Source organism: Squalius cephalus, assembly GCF_949319135.1.
Source record: "Squalius cephalus genome assembly, chromosome: 18".
Taxonomy (NCBI): Eukaryota; Metazoa; Chordata; class Actinopteri; order Cypriniformes; family Leuciscidae; genus Squalius; species Squalius cephalus.
In genome coordinates, this window is record NC_137139.1 from 18,669,920 (window position 1) to 18,696,743 (window position 26,824).

Here is a 26,824-nt window from a genome sequence, read left to right on the forward strand (position 1 = left end):
ATAGTATATTATTTACTCTTTTTCACATTAATTTTTTTTTTTACCTTACCTTGCGTGATTTTTCTACAACAGAATGGAACAAAATGAAGGCAGACGATGGATGTTTTGGATTATCTGTTTTCTTTTTTAAATATATATATATATATATACATATATGCGTATATATATTTGTCACTATCAGGAGTTTCGGTAAAGTGTCTGTCTGTTGTGGTGGAGAGGAGGGATACCATACATATGCCACTGTAATATATATCATCACTGTCTGGAGAGTTCAATGATTGGGGTATACGTCTTAGATATATTTAGATTTAAAAATTATTCAGAGACGAGCATAGCTTGAGGCCTATTTCGGTAGTTAAGCTTTGCTGAGGATAAGATAAGGTTAGGAAATATTTCTTTATAATGGTTTAGCAGGTTCACTGACCTGTCCTCCCTGACCACCACTTTGGCCTGCTGATAGTGTCTGGGCCTTGAAATGGGTTCAATCTGTGAGACCTGCCAGCGCTCTCGACACTAGAGACTCCACTGAAACTGTCTAAGCCAATCGAACTCAGCAAAAGGTCGGACACATTCATGCAGATTTAACACAGTTTTGCTTGAAGGCATATTCCGGGTTCAATACAAGTTAAGCATTTGTGGCATAATGTTGATTATTTTCTTTTTTAAGAGAACAATTTAAAAGAAGCAACAATTAAGGTTAAGGCGAGACACTTACAATGAAATTGAATGAGGCCAATTTTTTGAATATTTTATGCTTATAATACCAAAAAAATGGGCTTACATTAATTCTTCTTTTAAAGAAGTGTATTTTCCCTCACATTTCAATTCATGTTGATATGGCTGTACTATGAGGAGTATTTTAATGTTTACCGATTGGCCCTATTCCCTTCCATTGTAAGTGCTTTGAATGGACTGAACCCAGAATATTCCTATAAAAATGGGTTTCCATTTAAAGATCCGACAACAAAAAGTTCTTCTATTCGCAGAACGGGTCAACCCATTTTAAGCAGCGTGTCTGTTGGCATTTAATAAGTAGTCAGATTGGCAGTGTGACACTGCTCCACCTCCAGGCTCCACGCCACAAACAGGGCAGAGTATCAGGAGGAGAACATCAGCATGGACAACAGCACATTAATGACAGCACAGATGCGCTGGGAGGAGAAACGTGTGTCCACCAACCACTTAAGAGCCACAGTGAAGCATCGACAGACGAAAGTGAAGTCACACAATGACGGTGAAGAGCGAGCGCTATGATATCAACATGCTCCGCAAAGACACAATCGACCAATGCAATGACATGATCTAGTGACGCTCATGCTTGCATTGTCTGCTTTCGATATTCGCCAGTTTCTCTCAACTGGACAATCTAGAAAAGTATTCTATACAGATAAAGGTTTTTTTTTTCGAGATCCATATGTACATGTAATGAAGCGTATTTCACAGAGCTGTGGGCAGGGCAGTCTGTTGCATAAGTGCCGGTCTCATTCCCCAAAATGATTGTATTATGTTGTAACTGTACCATTCCAGACGATAATGGGGTGTAAAAGGAGGTAACCCCGGGTGGTACGACTGATCAGTGGAACGTCAACGGAATGTAACAGAATCAAACGTTCTATCATCATGAATGTCTTAATGTATATAATAGGGATTATTATTATTGTTCAGTGCAAAGATGTTGTTCTGAAATGCTAACATATGCACCAATAGCAGGATGGTGTGTCTATCAAAGTCTACTGAACGTTTGCTCAGTGAACCTCAATATTGTGCAAAAGTAATGATACCCTCACGGATTGTCCATTGTTTTAGTATCTTTGATAATTTTTTCAACTATGGTGTGGCAGTATAAGATGGATTCCCCTACCCTGGTGACCACAGTCTGCAGATATATACACAATCTGATAAATATTTCACACAAATGAGGAAAGCAAGTGTGAGTGCGAATGTATTTAAAGGGCCAGCAGGTATGCATGTACTGAATGAATATAATTATTTGAACATGTTTAAAGGGTTGATGCATTTGTTGGTGTCAACTGCACAAAATGGATTTTAATGGCTTTAAATGTGAGAAAAAAAAGGAAAATCGAAGACACCATTAAATGTTGAGTCTGGGCAAACCCACAGAAATCCTTAAATCCTTAAATTTCAGCTACTTTGAACAAGGTAAGACATATTAACAAGGCCATTTTGTCATAAGGTTGATTGCCATTGCTGAGATGGAAAACCAACAAAATCCCACCCACGTCCATTATATCACTGTGATGGGATTGCCCAAATCCTCTACCCTGTAGCATATTTTAAACATGAACATATTGTGTAAATGTTTAAAATATCAAGAGCATGATGTTTGTTTAAAAAAGAAGAAGAAGAAGCTTACTCTCACTTAGAGTAAAGCTACAAATTGCCCTCAAATAACAGATTTTTTTTTTTTGACATAAAATGCTGTAAAACAATGATCGCTAAAATGGTGCGGCGACATGTCTTCTTTTTGTCATCAGCAGACGCATTATAATTGAATTAGTCTAAGCTTCAAATTAATATTATCTTTGCTTTGTTAGTACTTCTTTTTTCTTGCTTTTTTATGCTTATAGGACAGACACAACACACACAGACACATAGAGAGAGAGAAATAGACAAAGTGAAAATGAAAAATAAATGTTGGTGATCACAATAAATAAATAAATAAAAATGTTTTAAAGCTTATCCAGAGTAATAAAAGTCATATTCTGTGATATCGCAATGATAATCCGAGCACTCATGATGACGTTGGCGATAGTAAGAAGTCAAACATTATAATAATAATAATAATATTGAGTTTAGTAACACCGATAAAAAGTAAAGTGAATGGACCCCTACTCCACCCGTAGGGAACATATTCCTTTGCATTCCGAGAAGTCAATAGTCACCAGCACTAAAGAACCACTAAAATCCATCAGTCTGGATTCCTCACCTTCTTAGGTCCGTCCAAAGGAACCACAGATACGCAGCAGACTTGCCTCCTCTCCACACGGTGAGAGGAGAGTTGTCTGTGGGGTTGTTGTTGAGACATGAGGATTGATAGTGCTTTTGGTGGATGGTGGTAGTGGGCGGATGGTTGTAATGGGATGACCCTGTCTTAGTGTTGGGGGTCAACCACCTATAAAGTGTACGTAGGAGCCTCCCCAACCAGCATGACCCGCACAAGTCTGCATCCTCAGAGTTTTTAGGGTCTGGAGAGCGGTCAGTTATAGAGAGGTCTCCAGAGCAAGGAGGGGGTACAGCTGTCGAGATGGGGGTGTCCAGTGCCCATCAGGGCCTGTGGGGAGGTTCAGGTGGTAGACGCTGCTCTCAATGGCGTTGTTGTTGCGGTTAGGTGTGGTGGGGAGGCTGTACTGGCGGTAGGGACGGGGTGGCGGATGGGAACGCTGCGGAGGCTGGACCGGAGGAGGAGGGGGCTTTCGAAAGGCCGGATGCAATTGTTGGTTGTGCCTCGACCACTCCGATTCGTCGTCAATGTCTGTGTCGTCGATCAGCGGGATGTTGTGGATGTAGTCATTGATGAGAAACTCGGGGTGCGCCATGAAGTTGTGGATGGAATTCCTGGACGCAGGTTTCTCTATTCCGTCGTAAAGGGAGCTACGGAACGCTTTCACCACCCGCATCTACACGGGAACAGAGGAGACGAGGTGCAGAGAGAGAGACAACAGAGTGGGAGAAGTGAAGACAGAGAGAGGGTTGAGACAGAGGAGGGTGGGAGCAAAGAAATCTCTCAGTACATGTGTGATAGAAAAGACCTGAAACACTGTAGAACCTGTTCTGAACATGCCTTACAATGCACAGACAGCTCAAGATCAGGTTGCTGCAAAATTTGTGTCATTTGTTTTAGGTAGCTACAGTAATGATTTTATTTTAGTACTTAAAGGTACAATGTGCAATTTCTAGTGGGAACAAACAGAATTGCAAATAATTGGGACATCACTGGGACTTTCACTGTTTGTATCACTCTGTGCCTGTGTTTGCGCGTAACCATTGGCTGAACGTCTGATAGATATGGCACAAAATAAGACACACTGGAGTTTCAAAGTCATTATCTGATTGGTCGCATTCTTCAGGATTTCCGGAAAACGCACATGTGGCGATTTTAAAGGTGCAGTTAGCAACTTCTGAGAAACACTGTTGATATTTGATCCTCCGCAACCAAAATGCACAAACACGCAATGCAAGAGTGGAAGCCAAATAATGCTTTGTGAAAAATAAAGCATAGACGACGAACAAACGACAAGAACAAAAAATGAACATACAGCACACAAGAGTATATACAAGCAAGAGTTCAATGTTAGTTGCCAGCAGCACACCAGTTCCAGACAAACAATGACACTCAAAAATGTCCTGTTACTATAGCTAATATTACAACAACAGCATATCTTGGTTCTGTGAAACATAGCAAAACCAATGTTACTCACGTATGGAGCAGAAACAACGCAACATTGGCGTCCGGTTTCAGGTATTCCTGCTTAGGTCTCTCCAGCGCTGGAAACGTGGGTCCTAAAGCTCTTGCCTGATCATAACTCTTCTTTTTCCAGTGATATTCCTCTGACCTTTTCTCTTTTGTAATGTCTCTCAGCCATCTCTCTTTCTACAGTCTTTCTTCAAATCTTCCTCTTGCTCACTCTCTCTCTCCTCCCCCATCATGAGTGTATACGCCCCCTACTGCTGATTGTCTACAAGTGTGTTGTGGTGCTCGGTCTGATCCACTTTCAACAGCGTTTTTCAGAAATCGCTTACTGCACCTTTAACGGCCATCTGGAATCAAAGCCGCCGTGACGCCAAACCTCATGGAAGAAAAAAGCCATAGTTTACAACTGTGACAATGAGCGCTTATCAGGATCAACTAAACGCTGAATTTTTAACATTTTTGGAGACTGCTGCGCCATTGTTGCAGTAAATTTGCACAATGTTCTTGGATTAATGATTTATTGGTTGCACTCTGGTCTGTAATTGTAGGGACATTGACGTAACATTTTCACTCCCCTAAACATGATGCTGAACAAAACAAACTGTCATTGGCTACTTTGCATGTCAGTCAGGCTGCCTCTTGGGCAGTCCTTGGCCAATGAAAGCTGCTATGAAGTCCAGACCTTCTGCCGTCAGTCTGATTACGTAAGACTAGTGCATACCAGACAGACTGTCAGTGTGTCAAGCCACTAAGTATGCTTCAGTTTTGACTTGAACGTTAAAGTCCAACATATACTGCGGTTTTTACGCAAATGCTTAAGCCCACAATATACTTTAGTTTTGATGCAAATGCCTTTCAAAGTATACTTCATTTGATAGTGTGCACAAAGACAGGTGCTCGACACATCCGCACTAGAGGATTTCTTCCTTGTTTGTGTCTGCGTTATTTCTCTCAAAAAGCTATTAACGATAAAAATGTCTTCGTTTAAACTAGAGTTGCTCGTATCTTTAAATACCCCTCACAAAAGCGCTCATCAATGCAGGTGTCTGTTGTTGAAGTCTTATGTAGTTTTTTGTTGTTCCATCTCCTCCGTTTCTAGGGAACAAACTAATTAATGTAAAAAATTCAAGGCTCGTGTGTGAGCTGAATATACAAAGCATGTGCAAAAAATCCTGCCGCGCGCGTACAGTAAGTGTGTACTATGCTACGCATATCCTAGTGTACAAGTAAAAACTGAAGTGTACTTTGGCTGGTTGTGGTGGCGATTTTTCAGTGACTCTTTCAGTTAATTTTTCAGTGACCTGTCTTTGTGAGTAATTGAATCATTCATTCAAACAATTTAAACAAACACACGGATTCATTCAGGATTGTTGCTTGAGACACAATGGTTAATCCTGCTGCTTGTGTGGAACTATTTCTGTTGGTGGAGCAAAAATAGGCAACATAACTGGTAAAATTTGGTCTAAAATCTTAATTTTAAATTCTTATTTATTGAATTGTTGAATGAAATAAATACCATACTTGCAATCATGCTGTTCTCTGCTGGTCTGGTCTGAATATTAGCAATCTTGATTGTATGATATTCCTTATTAGGTCAGGATTTTTTACGTTGATTGCCCCTTGCACACTAAACAAAACACTTAACCCATTGAATTCATTCATCAACAACATGTTTTTTCCCCTTTTGCCATCTACCAGTGCATGATGTCCCTGACCACATCTCATGCCATAGGTTGAGCCAATGATACACCACTCAAACAAACAGATTGCAATTCTGTTTTAGGCATTTATACTGCAGAAATTACACAATGCACATTTCTGATTTAGATTCTAATACCTATAAACTAAGGCTTTAAGTTGTGCAACCCGATCTTAAGAGTTTCTCAAAGAAAGACAGATGACAAACAAAATAAAACCAAATATAAGACACAGGAAATGAACCCAAGCTGTCAGTTCACAGTTATCACTCAAAAATAAAGGTGATGGACATTCTCATAAACTCACAGAAAACAGACCAGGCCTCAAACAAACAGATGAATGAAAGCACAAAGTACAGATAGTCAATTCAAAACATATGCTATGTGTGTATATCAACCTATTAGTATTGAAAACTTAAGTAGTGATGATGAAAGAAAGACAGAAAGGAGGATGTATTGATACACACATAGACACACAGCCAATGGAAAAAACAATGCATAAGGATCTGCCACAAAGTGCTAAGCAAAGGGGATGTGATGACTAGACAGATGCATAACTGGGGGTCCGGCTGGTGGGATGGAGGTAGGACACACACAGTGATGCACTATGCGGTACTCTTTGACTTCCTCCTCATTGGTACTAGCAGCATTAACAATGACAATGAGGCAATGCCACTTTAGTAATGTGATCGTGATGTCATGACAGAAGCCATGGAGACAACATGCGTAATGAGGCCATCAGCCAATGATGTCAATGCCAATGAGTGAAAAAGCTGTGAAGATATATTGTAGCTGAGATGTATTAAATATCGAATGATCTGTAATCTTATCTATGGCTTTATCTGTCTTCCTGATCAGCAAACTGAGTTTTATTCCAGTTTGTATTATACTGTCATGATTTACATTATAATAATAATAATAATAATATGATATTTAAAACATATGGGTGTTTCTTCAATCATGAGCATTTTTAGGAAATAAACTCCCTTAAAACATCCATAAATAATACATTCTTTTTTTTTTGAGAGGCATTAATATTTCCAGCACATTTATGAGTTATGTTTTGTTTTAAATAACATTCTGTGGAAAAAAAACATTTATTGGAAGTTTTTTTAATACATTTTTTCGATAACAAGAAATTAGAAATAATGCACAATAATAATATTCTGATCAAATTACAATCTCAAACAGTGTCTTTACTGACATTGTTGTCTCTTTGCAATTTTGCACAAAAAAACAAAACATTATTAGTGTTAAAAATTCTGAGGGACAGATGTATAAAAATCTAAAATGAATGTTGACACAATAAATATTGAAATTTACTATGATTATTCCACTCCTTGTTTAGGTTATAGTTTTAAAAATATATATATTTTTATGAAGGAATCAATTATATATATATATATATATATATATATATATATATATATATATATATATATATATATATATATGTGTGTGTATATATATATAATTATTATTATTATTTTTAAACCTGACATAAAAGTGCCCATAGTTGAAGAAACACCCACACACGGATGATCTACAGATATAAGGTCGCTCTAGTAGGCTTATGTATATGATAAATTGCTTCACAGGTTCAGATTACACTGACTGCCAGAGGATAAGTTATAAAATTTCAAGAGACATCATCTAGATGGATGATGATGACTTATCTGAGACTAGTCACTTCCTGGCACTGAGCCATTGATTACATGACACCAACTGGTGTGACAGAAGACCTTAACAAGCACTATCACATTGACAAGAACAGAGCAGGCACAATAAACAAGGTCCCAGCATCTCTGGTTTCTGCAAAAGTCACCTTATCAGCACAAATGGATAACACCTTTGTACAGTGTCATAGGCCTGAAATTGAATTTCGCTTGCTATCTCGGTAAGGGCTACTATTCTGGATTAGTGTTCAGATGACACATTCAGTAGTGGATGGTTAGAGAGGTGTGAAAAAGCACATTCAGTGAGAGAGATTGAGAGTGCGAGCATCTTTTGGCATGCAGCAGAGCAGTTGAGTGCAGATGACAGACACAGAGAAGAGTAGCTGAAGAGCGTTGATGAGATCTGCCTCGGTCTATACGCAGAGAAAAGGAGGAGGAGGAGGACAGGAACCAATCAGAAAGCAAAATGCTCATTCCAGTGCAGCTGTCTCGTTGTCGTGTTACAGGGACAGAAACAATGAAAGTCGAGGTCAAACTCAAAAACTTGAATGCATGATGGGGTAAGCAGTCAGGCTCATGCTGTAAGAGTAAATCAAAAGCAGCTGGAGCACATATACACACGCGTCTCTCGTGTGTATATATATTCAGAAGGAAGGAGATTTGAGAGTGCAATCCTTTGCTGTGGCCACAGGCCGGTGCAGCCCATCCCAACCCCCATTTCAACACTCACCCAGCAAAGGAAAAGAAGCTAAAATGACCAAGAAAGAATTTACAAGAGACAAAACAAACAAACAAACAAACAGGAAGGGACGGTCAAGCATTTGGTTTAGTGCTTATCTGTTTTTCCAAAGAGCCTGTTTGTTGAGAAAAAGTCATGCAAATCTGAATTGAGAAATTGTTTGTTTTCATTTTTGTTCTTTGAGTTACTTTCTCTCTGTTTTTTTGCATGGATACAGGTAAACGTTCGAGTATATCGCCCACTTTTGGGAAATGTGCGTTTGTTTAAAACTGATTGAGTCTTTTTTTTCTTTGCTCTGGATGTTAGCATGTCAGATTACTATCCACTGTCTCCCCCACGGTGTCCTTCAAAGAAAAAAAAAAGCTTGATGGAAAAACTTTATCATTAAAAAAAACTTCTTTACTCAACAAATATTTCCCAAAGATGTCTGAAATGAAAATAGAGCTACATAGAAAGACTTGAAGCAGACAAAGTGACAAGATGCAGGAAAGGAGAGGAAGTAGTTAACAAAGCAGTGATGAAATGATGACTTCATGTTGAATTTGTAAAAATACATTCAGAGAGGTTTATGCATAAAGATTGTGACACGTTAAAGAGCAATCTATTTTCACTCTTGATAAATGGTAAATAATGAAACTGGACAAAAATTATCATTTTGTCTAACTGCTGTCTTAAATTTGACAACATTTATATTTAGAAATGAGTCCATTTAGAGAAATACAAATCATACTATGAATACTGTTCTGTTGTATTTTATATTAATGCAATTCAACTCAAAACTGAACTTGAATGTTTCTACACTTTTCCTCACAAAGCAACTTTTCTAAACTCCAAACGCTGAGTAATTTTTTATTATAGCAATATGTGTATTTTGTATTTATATTCTTTTTTCCTAATATGACTAATGCTTAATCTCACATATTGTCATCTTGAATAATTTAACTAGAGTGATCTTTATGCATTATTATGCACTGCTTAAAATGCTCTGTATAATCTGATGGCAGAATTCACACAGTGACAGAGACTATGAATATGATTATTTTTTATCAGATGGTAGTAATCAAAGCTAGGAAAACTTTAATAAATTAACGTCACTTGGATCTTCCCACTTTGATAAACTGACTCTTACTGATAGTGAGCATCTGTTTTAGGCAGTAAACCATTACCGTACAAGGCAAATGCTTGAGCAAATGAGTGAGATAAACATGAATCTATCAGTGGCAGCACTGCGCCTCTTCTGGACCTCTGGGTTACAATGTAAACCCATCTTACAAAACCTAAAATGAAAACAAACTTGATCCGTAGATCTGTCAACAATTTTTAAACAAACATCTGTGTGTGGGTGAGACAGCTGTGAGAAGGGGGGAGGGGAACGCATGTTTTTGGAGAGCTGTGATGAATGATTGACCTAATAAAGTGTTTTCTTCTCTGAAGAGCTACATCCCTGGATTGAAATAATTTTGAACGATATTTACTTATGATGTATTAACATATACATCATAAAGGATATCACACACTAACATCAATTAAATGTTTTTGTAGTCTTATTTCTAAAATGAGGTTGACAGAATGATGTTTAAAGAAAAAAGTTAATGTTTGGTTCACAAATCTCAGTCAAAGTCAAAGAAAATTAGCGTGAGAACAAGGATTAAGAGATGTATAGAGCTGAAAAGTGAGTAGAGTGGCACATGTCACCCACATAAGCACAGTACACACACACAGAGAGTGAAAAAATGTGATGACAAATGTACAGATACACATGAAGCACGACACAGAGCAGTCAACCGCAATGATATATGGTAACATTTCTTGCCTGAAATAAAAAAATACCACAAAGATGGAGAAATAGCTGGGGAAAAAAATCTAGTATTGATAAAGAATCAGTTAGTCCACTAATTCCAGAAAAAGAAAACATACTGTATACCTATAAGTTCTTAAAATAGTAATAAAATAACTACTAGAGTTTATTAAATAAGTATTTTGGGTTCAAAATAAGTTAAAAATCGGTTCACTCAAATTCAATTATAATTTCATCATCATTTATTCACCCTCATGCCGTTCCAAACCTGTATGATTTTATTTCTTTCGTTGAACACAAAGCTGTCCAAGCCCAAACTCCTTTTTTCCATTTAATATAAGGACTTTTTTTCTCAAGATTTTCAGTTTAATTACTATTATAATGCTTTTAAAGAAACTCTCACTGTATGGAAGAGCAGTGTGAACATTCTTCAAAACATATTATTTTGTGTTCCACATATGAAAGAAAGCCATACAGGTTTGGAACGACGTGAGGATGAGTAAATGTATTTTTAGGACAAAATTGACATTTTTGACTTGACTATCACTCAATTGACAGCATCTGTAATTTCCGCTTTGTTGATATTATTTTCAACAGCATGACACAGATGCTATCAATAGAGCTGAACTTGTTTTAAACCCTTGTTTTGATTCCTTTAAAGAAAGATATCTAGACATATGGTAATGTACTACTTTGATAGAAAAATGAAAGACTGTTTGTTAGTTTAGAAGAGTTTAGAAGATGCCTACAGAGGAGAGAACAGGAGATAGGTAAAAATAGAATTGAGCCATGAACCGTGTGAATCATGGGACAGAGAAAACGATTTTGAGGATCTGTGGAAGGGAGATGCAGTCAGAAGCACAGACACATTAGAGGAAGCTTTCACACAGTCTCATGATGGAAAATACAAGATGCATTATCTGGAAAAAAGTAATAGAGGGAAAGAGAATGGAAGAGAGAGAGAGAGAGAGACAGAGAGAAATGTCAGAGGGAGAAGAACCTTATAGGGCTTATACTCGAAGGTTTACCCCTGTGTAGGCTCAAAAGCCATAGCAGTGCAGCACATTGACTACCTCTGCTTACTGTAAAACCTCATCTTTTTAGCAAACCACGCTTGACAACAGAAGCCTCTCGGAAAATAAATGAATGCCATGTGCTCTCTGTATTCTCTCTGTGGATGTTTGGACAGGTTCAACACCGGAGCATTAATCAATGTCCAGAGATTTATTATAAATGAAATTATTTAATTTAAGTATTACATGCAATAATGCAATTATTTAATTTACGTTAATCATCTATAGATCTCTGTGATGCAGTTAAAATATTGTCTCAACCAATCGCAAAGACTATGTGTTTGTCCAACCGATGGTTTATGCTCATGAAATTTGATCACTTACTATTTTTGCAATCCCATTTGCTCAAAACAACAACAACAACCACTTCAGCTTTAAAAAAAGAAACAAATTCGAGTCAAAGAAAAAAAAAATTCGACATTCTGTTGTAGAGTATCGGTTTAGTTTTAGACAGAGAGAAGACAGAGAACGGCTTATCGAGAAACAGGGATTTGAAAACAAAACCAACACCTTCAGACAACAAAGAGGAACCCAACAGCAAGAGAAAAGGCCCGACACAGCAAGACAGCACACAGAGATCGAGAGAAGGAGAGGAGGGACTCGGGAAGGAGACACAAACGGCGGCCCATAGAGAATCAGTCAAAGCCAGACAGGCTATCTTGCAAAGAGCCACTCAATCACAGAGAGACGACTACAGAGAAGGTTTCAAATACAGAACAGAATTTCCACGGCACACACGGTGGGGTGTTGCATGTGCTGCTGTGTGTGTGAGAAGGAATGCCTGGTGCATGTGTGAGTGTGTTTGTGAGAGATCATGTTTTGTGAGTGTTTAAAGTGTGTCTGACACAGGTAGGGAAAGCAGGGAACTCACTCCCGGGAGCGGCGCTTGCATTGGCAGTGGAGAGAACTACATGAGTGGGGGTAGAAATATTGGTTACGTCATGGAGCTGGCTGAGCACTGAGGATCGACGTCTCACTGCACCCTGAAACGAACCACTTCTCTTGAACGTACTCACTACCTCCATCTGCAGGAGAGAGAGAGAACCACATCATATACACACTTCACAGTAAGAAAGAGAGAGAGAGAGAGAGAGAGAGAAAGAGGAAGGAGGGAGCAGAGCGAGAAGAAAATATGCTTGTGATTATACAACCGGTAGGAGTTAGAAAGCTAAGTTGGCATTGTGTACTAAGAGGTACATCTTTTACATTAAGGGATAGTTCACCCAAAAATGACAATTCTGTCATTATTTACTTCCTCAGTCATTCAAACCCATATGAGGTTATTTATTTTGCTATGGAACATAAAAATTGATTTTTTTTTCCAGGCTGTTCCTCACACAAAGCTGTTGAATGGCTACTCTGAATTGAGTTGTATGGACCACTGTTATGCTGCTTTTATGGTGTTTTTGTCCTTTTTTTAGGCTGCAAAGATATGGTCACTATGAACTAACATAACTATTCCTCAAAATGTCTCTATTTGTGTTCTACAGAAGAAAGAAAGTCACACATGGAACAACATGAGGATGAGTAAATGATGAGTAAAAGTTTTCATTTTTAGGTGAACTATCCCTTTTAAGACCTGCAACCAGGATCAAGATGGAATCAAAATTGACCCAAATTAATTTCTTAGAACACAGTCTTGGTCTTATTAAGATTATGCATATATTACAAGTCTTTATGATCTTTTGATGCTCTGCCACTAAAACATCTTTTCGCTGACCACCAAGAACTGTCACATTAAGACCACTTTCACACGATTCAATAATTTCCCATAAAATAAAATAAATCTTTAATATGACCTTCACTCAAGAATAAGTAAATGGTTTGCAAACACACACACTTAATTTGTCAGTTAATTTTTAGGATTATGTTACCTTTTCCCCTCCACAAATATTGAGAACGGATGTCATTGCGGTATTGTTTTGTTTCTAAATGGCTCCTTTAAGTGATCAAATAGACACAAGATAAGTTCTCAAAATATCATTTTGCAATAAAAGCTTACAACAAATGGATATCTCCGGCAACCACACCAGACACCACCCGAAATGTTTCACTTTTCTAAAACTCACTGAATCAATTTTACATGCGAGTTGAACCAGGTCAAACCAAAATGGGAAATGCCGTAAGAATTTGCAATCATCTTGCGTAAGACCTCATTGATAATTAATCTGCAAATACCCTGTGTCAAAAACACAACACTGAGAAATGGAGGTGCTCTTCTCAGTGGAGCCATGCTGGATGAAAGCCGTGATTAGATTAGGCTGACTGATGATATGAGGCCAGCCACTATAATGTATGTCGTGTTTTGCCTACTCAGTGTCGAGCAGTGAGGGAATCGATGGAAACCTTGTAAGAAGCTTTACAAGCACTTCAGCAATCTATACCGGGCACTCCAAATTTTAAAGAAATATCTTTATAATGCACTACCATCCCATCAAGTCTGCTCACTGATGGTAAATATTAGCAAGAACATGGCCAAAAAGAGTGAGTGCTAGATTGGACTGAGCATATAAGTGTTTGTGCTAGCATGTGCATGTGCTTTGAGAGCATTAAATCTCTTTCTGAAGTTACAGTGCCATAAAACAACGGGCATCACGGCCCACTTACTCTATACATTAGATAAACTTCATTGTCATTTATGTGCCTACTAGCGTAGTTCTGCTCAGGGAAAAAATGTCAAAGAAAGTCCACCACAATAGATCCTTCAACAAAAGTCATGGACTGAGAACTACGATTAGCATTAGTACAGTTCCACTCAAGGAAATTCATTCAGCATTGGCCTCTAATCAAACTACTTCAGTAATTAGCAAAAAAACAACAACAACAATAACCCTGTGAGCTGAGGTTCCGTGAAGGTTGAAAATTGTAGAGAAAGAGATAGTGAAAAGGAATGGACAGAGAAACAAGAGAGTATAATAAACATTTGGTTAATTATAGATAACAGATCAAATTTTCAGCAGAGCCTTTGAAATGAGCAAAATATAAAAGGCAATATGCACAAATATACTAGACACATGACCAAGTTCAAGTAACAATAAGTATTTCTAATCTACTATTCTCACGAAAGTTTCCAGTTAAAAGAGACTTCCTGGTAAAATAAAGGTAAAATAAAAAATAAATAAAAAAGTCTCCAAAGTATTGTAACTAAGGTGGACACATTTATTATAATAATACAAGCCTTGATGCGTAAGTCTCAAATTCAGCAAGAATAAATTACTTTTATTCAGCGAGGACACATTCAATTGATCGAAAGTGACAGTACAGACATTTATAATGTAACAAAAGATTTGTATTTCAAATAAATGCTGTTCTTTTGAACTGATTCATCAAAGAATCCTGAGAAAAATGTATGACGGTTTCCACAAAAACTGTATAATAATATTGATAATAATATGAAATGTTTCTTGAGCATCAAATAGGCTGACAATTCAGCTTTGCCTTTACAGACTATATTATGCCTTTACTTACTATATTAAACTAGAAAAGTTATTTTAAATAGTAAAAATATTTGACAATATTACTGTTGTTTTTTTATCAAATAAATGCAACCGTGCACTGTAAAAAAATTGATTGCTGTGATTATTTATCACAACTTAAAATTCTAAATTAGAAGAAATAATGTGTTGTTTCAACTTTAAAAAGTATGTGTTCGTGCTTGACTTAAAACTAAGTTAAGTTGGATATTTATCTACATTTTTTTAATCTGTTATAACTAATTGCAGCAATATTTTTTTACAGTAATAAGAGAGCTTTAAAAAACTTACTGAGTCTAAACTTTTGAACCCCAAATTTCATACTTTACATTATAATGTTGTGGTGTCTAAATTCACTTTTAGAATTTAAACGAATTTAAATTTACTTAGACAAAAAAGTATAGAACTTTAATATCAACCACAACATAACAGTAGTTATCAGCTTATCGCATTGGCCAGATCTTTAAAATCGGCGCATCCCTACAGTCCAACATTGTTCAGATCCTCATCAAATCTATAAAGCTCTATAAAGTCTGAGGAGCAACATTCTCAAGTCCCATGCAGCGCGCCAGGATGCGACTGATTCTATGCTGTGACTCTGAGGCAAATGAGTTACTAAGCAATAAATTAGGACTTTAAAGGACTCAAGTTACATAATAGAGTGACAAAACAGACCTCTGAGCACGGGAGGGGGGAATGTTATAGATTCTTGTTAGGGGAAATCTATACTCATTTAGAGAGGGTCCCAAAAGTGGGCAGCAGAGACAGAGATAGAGTAGCGAAGGAGAGGAGGAAAGGGAAAAGGAAAAGGCAAGGATGAGCTAATGTTGGTGACTCAGAGAGGGTCTAGAGGGAGAAGAGGACAAAACCAAAGGAAAAGCAAAAGAGCATTCTTTGAAGAGACTAGTTCTACTGTCTGTGGAAATTATCTTATGTGACTAGTGCTCTAACTAGCTCTACCACAGCGATTGGCTGATCAGAGGTAAGGGGTCTCATGCACAGCACCTGAGTCTGGATACGGTTAAGGCCTCTAAACCAGAGGATCTGCCCCCTGCGTAGCTCTCTCTCAGCATGGTCGATCTCCTCCTCGTCCTCGGCCAGCTCGTCCTCAGTCATATCGTCTGTCCCCCGCCCCTGGCCCGCCTCCTTCAGACACTTCAGGTGACTAGTGGGCACTGTGGCGATCACCTGAGATGAAGAGGAGAATTAGTTTAAGAGGAGTGGAATGACCGATATGACTGTGGCCATTGGTCGATATACAGTAGATAAAAATACATGGGCAAAAATACGTAGACATCCCTTCTAATTAAAAGTGCTGCCATTCTGGAACTTCGGTCAGATTTAGCCAATGAATTAGACACGCCCCCTCATTCCAAAGCCCCGCCCTACAAAGATAAAGCTGAGATCCTCAAAAGCATATATTGATCACTGGAATAAATTACATTTTAAAATATATTAACATAGACAATGGCTATTAAAATAGAAAACTATTTTAAATTGTAATAATACTTCACAATGTTACTGTTTTGGCAGGATTCTGAATGGTCGTATATTGGACATTTACAGTAACTGTGCGTGCTCCGTTTCCAAATTTCATCCAGTACTATTAATCATTAATCACACATTACATTAATCACATAATAATGTGATTTTTTTTGCTAAATTCACTTTTAGTATTTAAAACAACTTTGGTTTTATTTTACATTTATTTCGACAAAATACTCAACAAAATGATGTTAAAAATATTTTATCTAAATATTTTTACTCACCCTCAAGTTGATCTAAACCTGTATACATTTCTTTCTTCTTCCGAACACAAAAGATATTTTGAAGAATGTCTGAAGAATGAGCCCCATTGATTTCCATAGTATTTTTTCCCCATACTATGGAGGTCAATGAGGCCCATCAACTGTTTTGGTACCCATATTCTTCAAAATATCTTCTTTTGTGTTCAGTAGAAGAAAGAAATTTATACAGTTTTGGAACAACTTGAGTAAATGATGACTTTTTTAGATGAACAATTAGGTTGCGTGATTCACTTCATCTACCAAGCTCTAAGCTTCCTGCTGCCCATATATGGACTGCCCTGCGAATATGCAAAATGACTGACAAGTAGAAAGTACTTTAAAAAAAACTTGGTTTTGAGTAGTTAAAGGTAATAGGGATATTTTCTGAGTACCATTTTATTAAAAATCACTTTAACGGTTTTGTCATTCTCGGGTGCTTAAAATCAAGCATGCATCCTAGGACAAATATTTTCAGTAAGATGAGAACCAAAGAGCACATCCACCAATAAAATGACTGTATTGAGTCTGGTGTGCAAGAACTTGAACCCAACTGAACACCCGTGGGATGAATTTGGGATGAGCCAGACCTCATTACCCAACATCAGTGCCTGACCTCAATGATGCTGTTGTGTCTTAATGGGAGCAAATTCACACAGCTATATTCCAACATCTAGTAGAAAACAAGCCTTCCCTGAAGTATAGAAGCTGTTATAGCAATAAATGGAGTACTAACTCCAAATTAATGTTCCTTGGTTTGAAATTAAATGCATATGGCACATGTGAGTGTTGAGTGGGTCTCCACATATTTTTGGCAATGTGCTGTCCCTTACAAAAAAAGTGTGCTATTAGTATAGTTCTTATAAACTAAAAATAAGAAAGTATACTTTCAATCTACTTATTATGTACGTCTTAGAAATATCCTTAAAATTACATTTAAGTATACTTGACATATACTGACAGTAAGTCTAAGTCTATTTGGCCTATACTTGTCCTCAATCTTTTGATCTAAATACTTAAAAGAATAATTAAGTGTTCTAAGTATACTTAGCTTGTAATGGTTTACTCTTTTCATTGAGTAGCCTATTAAATAAAAAAAATTCCACATAGATTTACTTATAAACTAACATTATTTGAAAATATTTATTTATAAAGAAAATATGTTCCTAATTCTGAGAATTAGGAACAGCTTTCCACTGGAAGCGTACATAGTCAATGGCTGAATCTGAAATCGCCCCCCTAAACCCTCATTCACTATTACCTGCATTAATACACTAATACTGTTCACTTGAAGGAGTGGATGAAAAGGAGTGAGCGAATTCGGACAGTCGTTGAGCGTACATCGGTTGTACATTCGTCATTGCAGTGCAATGTGGGATTGAATAAGTGCACTCAATAATGTCCACAATGGTTTCAGACACCACTAAAAATGGCTGTCCCCTCAAATATTCTGCTGGTGCTGGCTGTCAAATAAAAAAATAAAAAAAATGCTGGCAGGGAAAGATGTGAAGTACAGTTAAAGATATATTTCATGTATAAAAATGAATACCTGTTTATATGTGACAAGGCAGGATTACCACTTGGGTTTATCAGGCAATTTGGCACAGTTATCACCTGATGCAATAATTTTAAAATAGTAAAATATCAGCCAATTAATAAGGTTCTTTTGGGGAATAAAATGTCATATCTGTGAGAATTTAGAAGATCTTAAACTTGATGAAATATTCAACACCTTCAGTCACCTCTCCTTATTCGTTCTTTGACTTTTACTCTCCTACCTGACCCCACAGCAGCTCTCCAACTCCCACGAAGAGGCACCACAGCCATTGCTCCATATTGAGAGGGGCACAACTGAAGGGCTTGCCCCCAAACTGCACAATCACAATCTGCACACAGATCAACAGCAAACAAGCAAACACCATCAACACTCAGCACAGCCGAAATGTAGGCGCCCAGCACATCAGTGTTACCTTTCATTCAACCTCATGGAGTCCCAGATGGAATTTTTATATTTCACACTCTTTTTGGGGGGAATATCTGTTAAATGGATTTAAGAGTTTCCAAACAAATTAAGTGCAAACTTCGCCCCACAGCCGATTTCATAGGTAAACTAAATTTCAAAAAAAGTTCAGACTTCACAAATTCAGTTCAGACTTCAGAAAAATCATGGATAGATCTGATCGTGACAAACAGCAATACTATCTTTAAGGTTGTGCTACCAACACTATGCTAAGGTTAAGGTGAGTGTTTGGGTTTAGTATTTACAGTATTTAATATATGAAAGAATCGGGATTCGGCTTTTCTGGTTTAAAAAAACATTTATGTAATACACTGTTATTTGTAGCTTCAAGCATTATCAAATTAATCAAAATTTACTGAGTACTGAGTACCAGAGTACTGATCCTTTGGAAGTGCATGCAAAGTGGATTTGCTTTCCCGGAGCAGAAAACATCGTCTTCTCGAAATGTCGATAACATGACGCAAACTCTTCCAGGCCTCAGCTACAACTACAATGTCTGAGGGCTGGTCAAAGCATACATTAATTACTGATTATAACTCCATTCATCCATTCATTTTGATCTGTGAAACTTTGGGGACCTTTCACATTCGCAAACAGCTATATTACACACTACATGAAAGGTAATATCTAAAAAAAACATAATGGGGCACTTTAATAAATTAATTCAAGATATATTCTCTGAAAACTAGTCTTAATATCTTCAAATAAATTCATTTAAATGTTTTTTAAGGGCAAACAATACAAAAATGCAGTGCATTTAATAAACTAACACACAGGGGTGAGAGATATGCAAAACTTTGTTAATGACGGCGTTCAAATTCTGCAGAAATCTGGAGGGCCTGCTCATGGAGCACAACATGAACTACAGTAGCTCTGACCTGCACTCCAAATGTTCCCAGAACAATGCTGCAGAAGATAGGGTTCCCGAAGATGCCGTCGAACACGTTCCTTTCGCCGTGAATCTTGCGAGCGTTGATCTCGTTGAAGAGCTGCATCAGGACAAATGTATTGAAGATGATGGTGTAGTGTTCAGATGGAGGGGAGTGTAAGGGTGCATTACGGCCGCAGTCGATGTTGAAGATTTTCTCTCCTTAGGATAAAAGAGATGAAAGCATTTGTATTAAATAGTTCTTAAAAAAGGTGCACTCAGTATGCACTCATTGTTTCCCACTTCAGATCACACATTTATGCTTTTATTGCTCTCATTTGTAATTTTTCTTTAAAAAATGCATCTCCTAAATGTTAAGTTTCTGCTAAATCAGTAAAGTTTCTTCCTAATTCAACATATAAATAATGCAAAACAACACATATTGATCCTTAAACTCTTTGTCCTACCGACAAACAGCAGGGTGAAGATGATGACGAGCTGATAGACTCCATGGCCCAGGATGTTCTTCATCATTGTGAGCGAGATGAGAGGGTTGTTGCGGCCGTAAGGTTTCCTAAGCAGCAGGGCTTCAGTGGGCGGCTCAGTGGCAAGAGCCAAAGAGGCAAATGTGTCCATGATCAGATTGACCCACAACATTTGTACAGCTTTTAGTGGGGAGTCCTACACACAAACACACAGATTACAGATGAAGGTACTGAACTACACTGTTTACCAGTGAAGAGTATGCAGTAACACCAGCCTCCAGCAGGGGGCTCAGTGTCTGATTTAACTGCAGCTTTCTTTAGCTATGAGCTTGAGAGGTGCAATGCAGTCAGTTCCCCTAACCTGCATGACACAGAGCTATCAGCGATCTTTCATATTTACTGCAACTCTATGGGCTAAGACAAATGACACTGATCCAAGGAGTAGATTTAGGAGGGACGCAATGTTTGAAGTGAGGGAACTGCCCTTGCCCTGCCTTATCATTTGTTTTAAACCAACATTGAATTTTTTTTTATGGAATATTGCAGTACTTATTAAAAATTATTTATCTGTACACATCATTTTTTCCCCTTGTAATCTTTAATCAAAACAACTCCCCCCTCCCTCTTGCAGTGGCATTTCTTCTCTTCTCTGTTGATGTGTTTACTGGCGCAAGGGCAGGACAACCTGTCACTCACATGAGATCGACAAATAGCAAACCATAACAATCCAACAATGGGCAAAATCACGCCCTACATTTGTTCTGCTTTGAGTCATTATACTCAGATACAGGTCACAGTATTTAAACTATAAATATGACATAAAAACTTAAAAATGTAAATAAAAAATTTAAAATTAAAATATAAAAATTGAAGTTGAAATACTAAATGTTAAAAGCTAATTCGAAAAATGCACAATACTATATTTGCATATCACAACACTGGTGTACGTGTGTTACCTGTGTAATGCAGGCCCCAGTGAAAGCTACGATGACGGCCACTACATTGACAGTAAGCTGAAACTGCAGGAACTTGGAGATGCTGTCATACACATTTCTCCCCCACATGACAGCTTTCACAATGCTGGAGAAGTTATCATCGGTCAGGATGATGTCAGAGGCTTCTTTAGCTACATCAGTACCTGCTATACCCTAGAGACAGCAAGAAAGACAAAGAGAACGAGATTTAGGGAATGCATGCATCTAATTGTATGCAATTTAATGCATCTTAGTTTTTATTCACTAGAAATCTTATCATACAGCCTTGTTGGATGAACATGATATAAGTGGAGCTTCTAATAAATCAATATTCATCTCTCATCATTACTCATCTCTTAACAACCTCTTGGATGGGAGGATGAATACATGAATAGATTAGAGGGAGGTGTTCATCAGATGTGCTTACCATCGCAAAGCCCACATCTGCCTTCTTGAGAGCCGGTCCGTCATTGGTCCCATCACCAGTTACGGCCACCACCTGTCTCTGCTCCAACACAGTGCTGTCAATGATGCCTACACAATGGCATCATCACCCAGCAAACAATTACCAGCAAGCACACAACCTTGACCAATCACTGAATACAACTGCTGTCACCACAGAACATGAATTCATCTGTCTGATACATTTTAATTGTATGACTGTACGTGCGGCCTACTAAATTTGCATACATTGTAAATACACTACAGCACCAGTCAACAGTTTGGACACACTTGACTGAATTTACACTACTGATCAAAAGTTTTTTTGGGGTTAGTGATTTTTTAAAAGAAATTATTTTTTTTATTCAGCAAGAATGCATTTGATTGATCAAATATGACACAGTAAAGATACTAATAAAATATTTCTGTAACACTTTAGAATACTGTTCCATAATTAATGAATAACTACACACGAACAAATGAGTAACACAATATTACAATTCTAGTAACTACTATTAACTAAAAAGAAACTCTGTTCTTTTGAACTTTCTATTAATCAAATAATCCTGAAACAAATTATAACTGTCTCCACAAAAATATTAAGCAGCACAACTGTTTTCAACATTGGTAATAATAAGAAATTCTTCTTGAGCAGCAAATCAGCATATTAAAATGATTTTATGTAAGACTGGAGTAATTCAGCTTTTCCATCACAGGAATAGATTATATTTTCAAATATATTACAATAGAAAACAGAAGGGACTTTCTCATAAAAAAAACAACTTTAAATTGTTGTAGTGTATGTTTCTCATAATCTAGATGTATGTTTGATCTAGAGTGTGCAGAGTTTAAGGCTCTTAAACTGAAACTGAATAAAAACAAAAACAGAATAAAAAAATATTCAAAATATAAGTATAAATATTATAATATAATATTTGTTTAGCAATTTTGGACACTATATAATTCCCATACTTTAAGATTCAAGTGAGTCTGGGCATGATGAGTAGATGGAAAGAGTGTCTCACCTTTTACAAGAGTGTGTTTGTCTGTGGGGGAGGAACGCGCCAGGACTCTAAGCTTGGGCCAGATCTTATCAATCCTCTCCTGCTCAATCTATAACACAAACACACACACACACGCACGTACACAAAGCATGGACATCCATGATTCAGTTTAGTCTATATTGGTTTTGTGCCGAGATGTCCAAGATTCAATTTCCACAAACCTCTCCTTTCTCATTCCTGATTCTTCGGTTAAACTCTTTCCCGTCCAAGCACAGAAAGTCATCCCCAGGCTGAATGATGCCACACTTGGCAGCAATGGCTCGTGCTGTGTTGATGTTGTCGCCGGTGACCATGCGCACAGTGATGCCTGCCCTCTGACACTTCAGAATGGCATCAGGGACCTGTGGGAGGAGTGGAAAAAAGGCTCGAAAAGAGAAAACGCACTTCGATGATACAGAATACATGTTCTCTCTACATACCTCAGGTCGAACGGGATCCTCAATCCCGACGACAGCGATGCAGCTCAGTTCGGTGACAATTTCAGCTTCATTTTCCCAGTCAGGCTCGGGGTCACAGGGAAGATCACGATAAGCGATGCAGATGGTTCGCAGGCCTTCACATGCCATGGGCTCGATCACTTTCTTCACCATCTCATCTCGGTCCCGTGGCTTGAAGTTTCGTGCTTCACCGTTGGCACCAAGTATGGAGGAACACCTGAGGTAGAAGAGAAAGCAGGGAGGTCAAAAGAGGTCTACAATGACAACCAACAAAAGAAACATATAAGTATATTTCCTAGATCTTGTCGTGCTTCACTCACTTTTTCAGAAGGATCTCAGAGGCTCCTTTGCTGTAGAGCCGGAAGTTTCCATCCGGCATCTGCACCACAGTGCTCATTGACTTGCGTACAGAGTTGAAAGTGTAGACTTTGTAGATCTTCTCCTCTGGGATCTGCTCTCTCACAGGGACGTAGTCTCTCTTCAAGTCCAGCAGGAAGCCCAGCAGACCACACTCTGTCTTATTACCAACCTGCTTGGGCAGACCCCCTTCCACATCCGGAGGCTGAAAGAGAATTGAAATGAAGCAAGGGACACAGATAAGACAAAATGAAAAAAGTTTCTATTTATATTTGGCAACCGAGTGCGACTGTGAATTTTTTATAGTGTAATGGTGCTTCCCGCCTGAAAAAAAAACATCTTACACCAGCCTAAGCTAGCAGGCTGTTTTCCCAGCCTGTACTTTAAAAAATGTTTTTAATCTTAACAATAAAATAACTGTAAAAATGCTACGGTAAAAACTTGTTAATTGATTAATGCCAAGTTACCTTACTATATATGGTGAAAACCTCATTTTAAGTAATTTACAGTAAAATACTTAAAAGTACAGACGTTGGAAGGAAAAATTAACAATAATTTGATAATTTACAGTGAAAAACCATAAACTGATATTTCCTGCACGAGTATTTGCATTTGATTGTATTTTGTTTAGTCAATTATGTTTCTTGTTAGTTTTTGTTATCAGTTAGATAAATTTGGGTTTAGTGTTATATTTTATGTTGTTTATTGTATTATTTCAGTATTGTGTGTTACAATGATAGAATTCTACATTTGCGTATATTAGTATATATATTAAATATTAGTATTCACTAGCCTGGCAAGCCAGACCTACATCAAGATGTTAGGTCTGGCAACTCACCATAGACACGGCTCAATCCGAGGGGCAGGATAAACGGCTGTCTTTCAAATTCCCTCGGCATGCAATAGGACAGCGCTTCAACCAACCAGAGCGTTTTCCCAACAGCGGAGCTAACGTTAGTTGATAGATTCAACTTTTGAATCTGGCCGGCAAAACTACTAACATATCTTCCTTTTTTAAGAATGACTTAAGTGCCGTTTTTTGCTCTTTTCTCAAAGAAAAACTTAACTCCAAGTCCTCCAGAGTCGCGGCCAAAGAAGATTCGAAAGACTGTTCGCCAGCAGCAGCAGCCATTCTTTGTTTTCAAGTAGCAGGGAACCGTCGCAACTCTGTCGTCATTATGTTAAGCCCGCCTCGCCTACTCTATACACGGTGTGATTGACCCAATTTAGGTTTTTACAGTTCCGAAAGTCAACGGAGAGTTGCTAGACTACCCTGGCTGCAAAATAATTTTTGCTGCCGCTAGGGTGCGTCTAGATTTCTAGGCTAAGTATTTACTTCAGTTTATGGAAAAGCTACTTGTGATGAACTTAAGGTAAGATTCTGGCAAACACAGCTGCCGTTTTTTTTTTAAATATCGACCAGGCTGAACCAGCTCAAATTAGCTGAGGCTGGTTTAAACAGTTTTTTTCAGCAGGATTTTCACAATATCCAATCTCTCACCAGGATCTTGGAGGTATAGGCGCAATTGATTGATACGGCATTGACAAGCGTTTCTAGGGTGTTGGGGTTGATCTGGCTGGGGTCCGGGATCTCACGGTAGTGCTGGTCATTTAGATAGGCCTGCACTACAGTCATGCGGTTGGTGGTGAGGGTGCCGGTCTTGTCGGAGCAGATGGCAGTGGCATTGCCCATTGTCTCACAGGCATCCAAGTGACGTACTAGGTTATTGTCCTTCATCATTTTCTGAATTAAAAACAGTAGAAGATTTGGATGATGAGAAAAAAACTGTGTTGACAAAAGCAATACATGCTTAAAATATTACATAAACCCAAAAAAAAGAAGACAAAAATTTGGTTGTTTTGTTCAAATTTGCTTATGTAATCTGTTAGCTCTACAATACATTTGATTTGCTGAATACACACACGCACTGTGCACCTGGTCTCTCTCACCTTAACTGAATAGGCCAGGGAGATGGTTACAGCAAGGGGAAGACCCTCAGGCACAGCTACCACCAGCACAGTCACACCAATGATAAAGAATTTGACAAAATACTGCACGTAGATGGGCGTGCACTCTGGCATCCAGGGTCGCCCCTCCACCACAAACGTCTCGATCACAAAGTACAGCACCAGGATGATAACTGTAATGGCCGACATCACAAGACCTACAAAAAACAACAACTAAATTATCCTCAGGATACTATTTTCTATTAATATTATGTATGATTGCAGCTTTCAGAATGACTTCAGTGATGGGGTAACATGTGTTACGCAATCTATCTATTGACTGTAAATACCAAAAAAGTAATTTATTATTATCAAAGTTACATCAAGATTAACTTATTTATATTTTTAATGTATTATTATTAAACTTTAAAAAAAAATAGGGGTAAACTTTAACCTTTTTTTCAAGAATTAAAAAGGCAATTTTTCACATGCAAAAAGTTACTTCTTGTACTACTTTCCATAAAAAGTAACAAACACATTTAGTTAGCACTTCCACTAAATTAATGGTAAAAAAAAAAAATGAACATGTAGCACAAAAGTAACTTAACATTCGGCTTAACGTATAAAGTAAAATTGTCATGCATTTAGTCAGCACTTCCAATCAGTTAATGGTAAGAAAATGTAACAAAAGCAACACAATGTGTTACATTTCATGAAAGGTAACAATGAAACACAATTAGTGAGTGCTTCCTCTCACTTAAGAGTGAGAAAATGTAGCACAAAAATGTAACAATGTAATTCAATCAGTCAGCACTTTCACCTGATTATTGGTGAGAAAATGTAACATAAAAGTAACAATGTGTTACATTCCATAAAATGTAACAATGTAATTAGCAAGTACTTCCTCTCAGTTAACATTGAGGAAATTTTACACAATTTAACATTACTTTCCATAAAAAAGGAACAAAGAAACACGATTAATCAGCACTTCCATTCCATTAATCAATGGTGAGACTGAGAATATGTAAAAAAGTAACAGTGTAACACATTTAGCGAGTGGTTCGGTTACAGAATATTGTAACACTAGTTTTAAAAGTAACATTCTCCAACACTGAATATATATATTTGTATGAGGATGAAAATAAAAAACAATAGGATCAGCACAGTAGCGTTTGAGTGTGTCAAAGTGAAGTTATTTATCTTTCCATATGATATCACCTCGTAATTGGCCACATGAAGTCCCACGCACCTGCTTTGCCAATCTGTACAGCCAGTTTGGTGAGTTTGCCCTGCAGTACAGACTTCTCCTTCTTGGGCACGCTAGATTTTTTCTTCTCTCTCTCCTCCACTTCTCCACCCTCCGCACTCTTCAGAGGCTGCATCTCCATGGCAACGGCTCCATCCTGCTTTTTGGCTGGTGGGCGGGACATGAGTTAGCGTCACTTCATATGGACAACAAATCTGTCGTGTCACAACTCAGAGGCATCGTGAGAGGCCTCCGGCATGAACGAGACTCAAAGCTCTGAATATCTTCATGCCACACATCAAATATTTCAGCA

General features: G+C 37.8%; 1 protein-coding gene across 5 annotated transcripts in view; it reads right to left on the minus strand.

Moving 5' to 3' along the window:
- Nucleotides 1–1,404: 1,404 nt before the first annotated feature.
- atp2b3b (ATPase plasma membrane Ca2+ transporting 3b) overlaps nt 1,405–26,824 on the minus strand; it is a 63,132-nt gene continuing 37,712 nt past the window's right edge. For 2 of the 5 annotated variants that reach the window (XM_079849042.1, XM_079849043.1), the window contains 15 exons: nt 26,515–26,679; nt 25,269–25,483; nt 24,820–25,062; nt 23,282–23,523; nt 22,944–23,178; nt 22,686–22,865; nt 22,486–22,573; nt 21,447–21,553; nt 21,002–21,193; nt 20,028–20,241; nt 19,571–19,782; nt 18,451–18,558; nt 15,894–16,076; nt 12,287–12,440; nt 1,405–3,638 (listed from right to left, as the gene is read on the minus strand). In XM_079849042.1, the coding sequence (XP_079705168.1) occupies nt 3,613–3,638; nt 12,287–12,440; nt 15,894–16,076; nt 18,451–18,558; nt 19,571–19,782; nt 20,028–20,241; nt 21,002–21,193; nt 21,447–21,553; nt 22,486–22,573; nt 22,686–22,865; nt 22,944–23,178; nt 23,282–23,523; nt 24,820–25,062; nt 25,269–25,483; nt 26,515–26,679 (2,564 nt within the window). In that variant the 3' untranslated portion in view covers nt 1,405–3,612. The remainder of the gene's footprint in view (nt 3,639–12,286; nt 12,441–15,893; nt 16,077–18,450; nt 18,559–19,570; nt 19,783–20,027; nt 20,242–21,001; nt 21,194–21,446; nt 21,554–22,485; nt 22,574–22,685; nt 22,866–22,943; nt 23,179–23,281; nt 23,524–24,819; nt 25,063–25,268; nt 25,484–26,514; nt 26,680–26,824) is intronic. The other 3 variants (XM_079849041.1, XM_079849040.1, XM_079849044.1) reach the window with 2 other exon arrangements.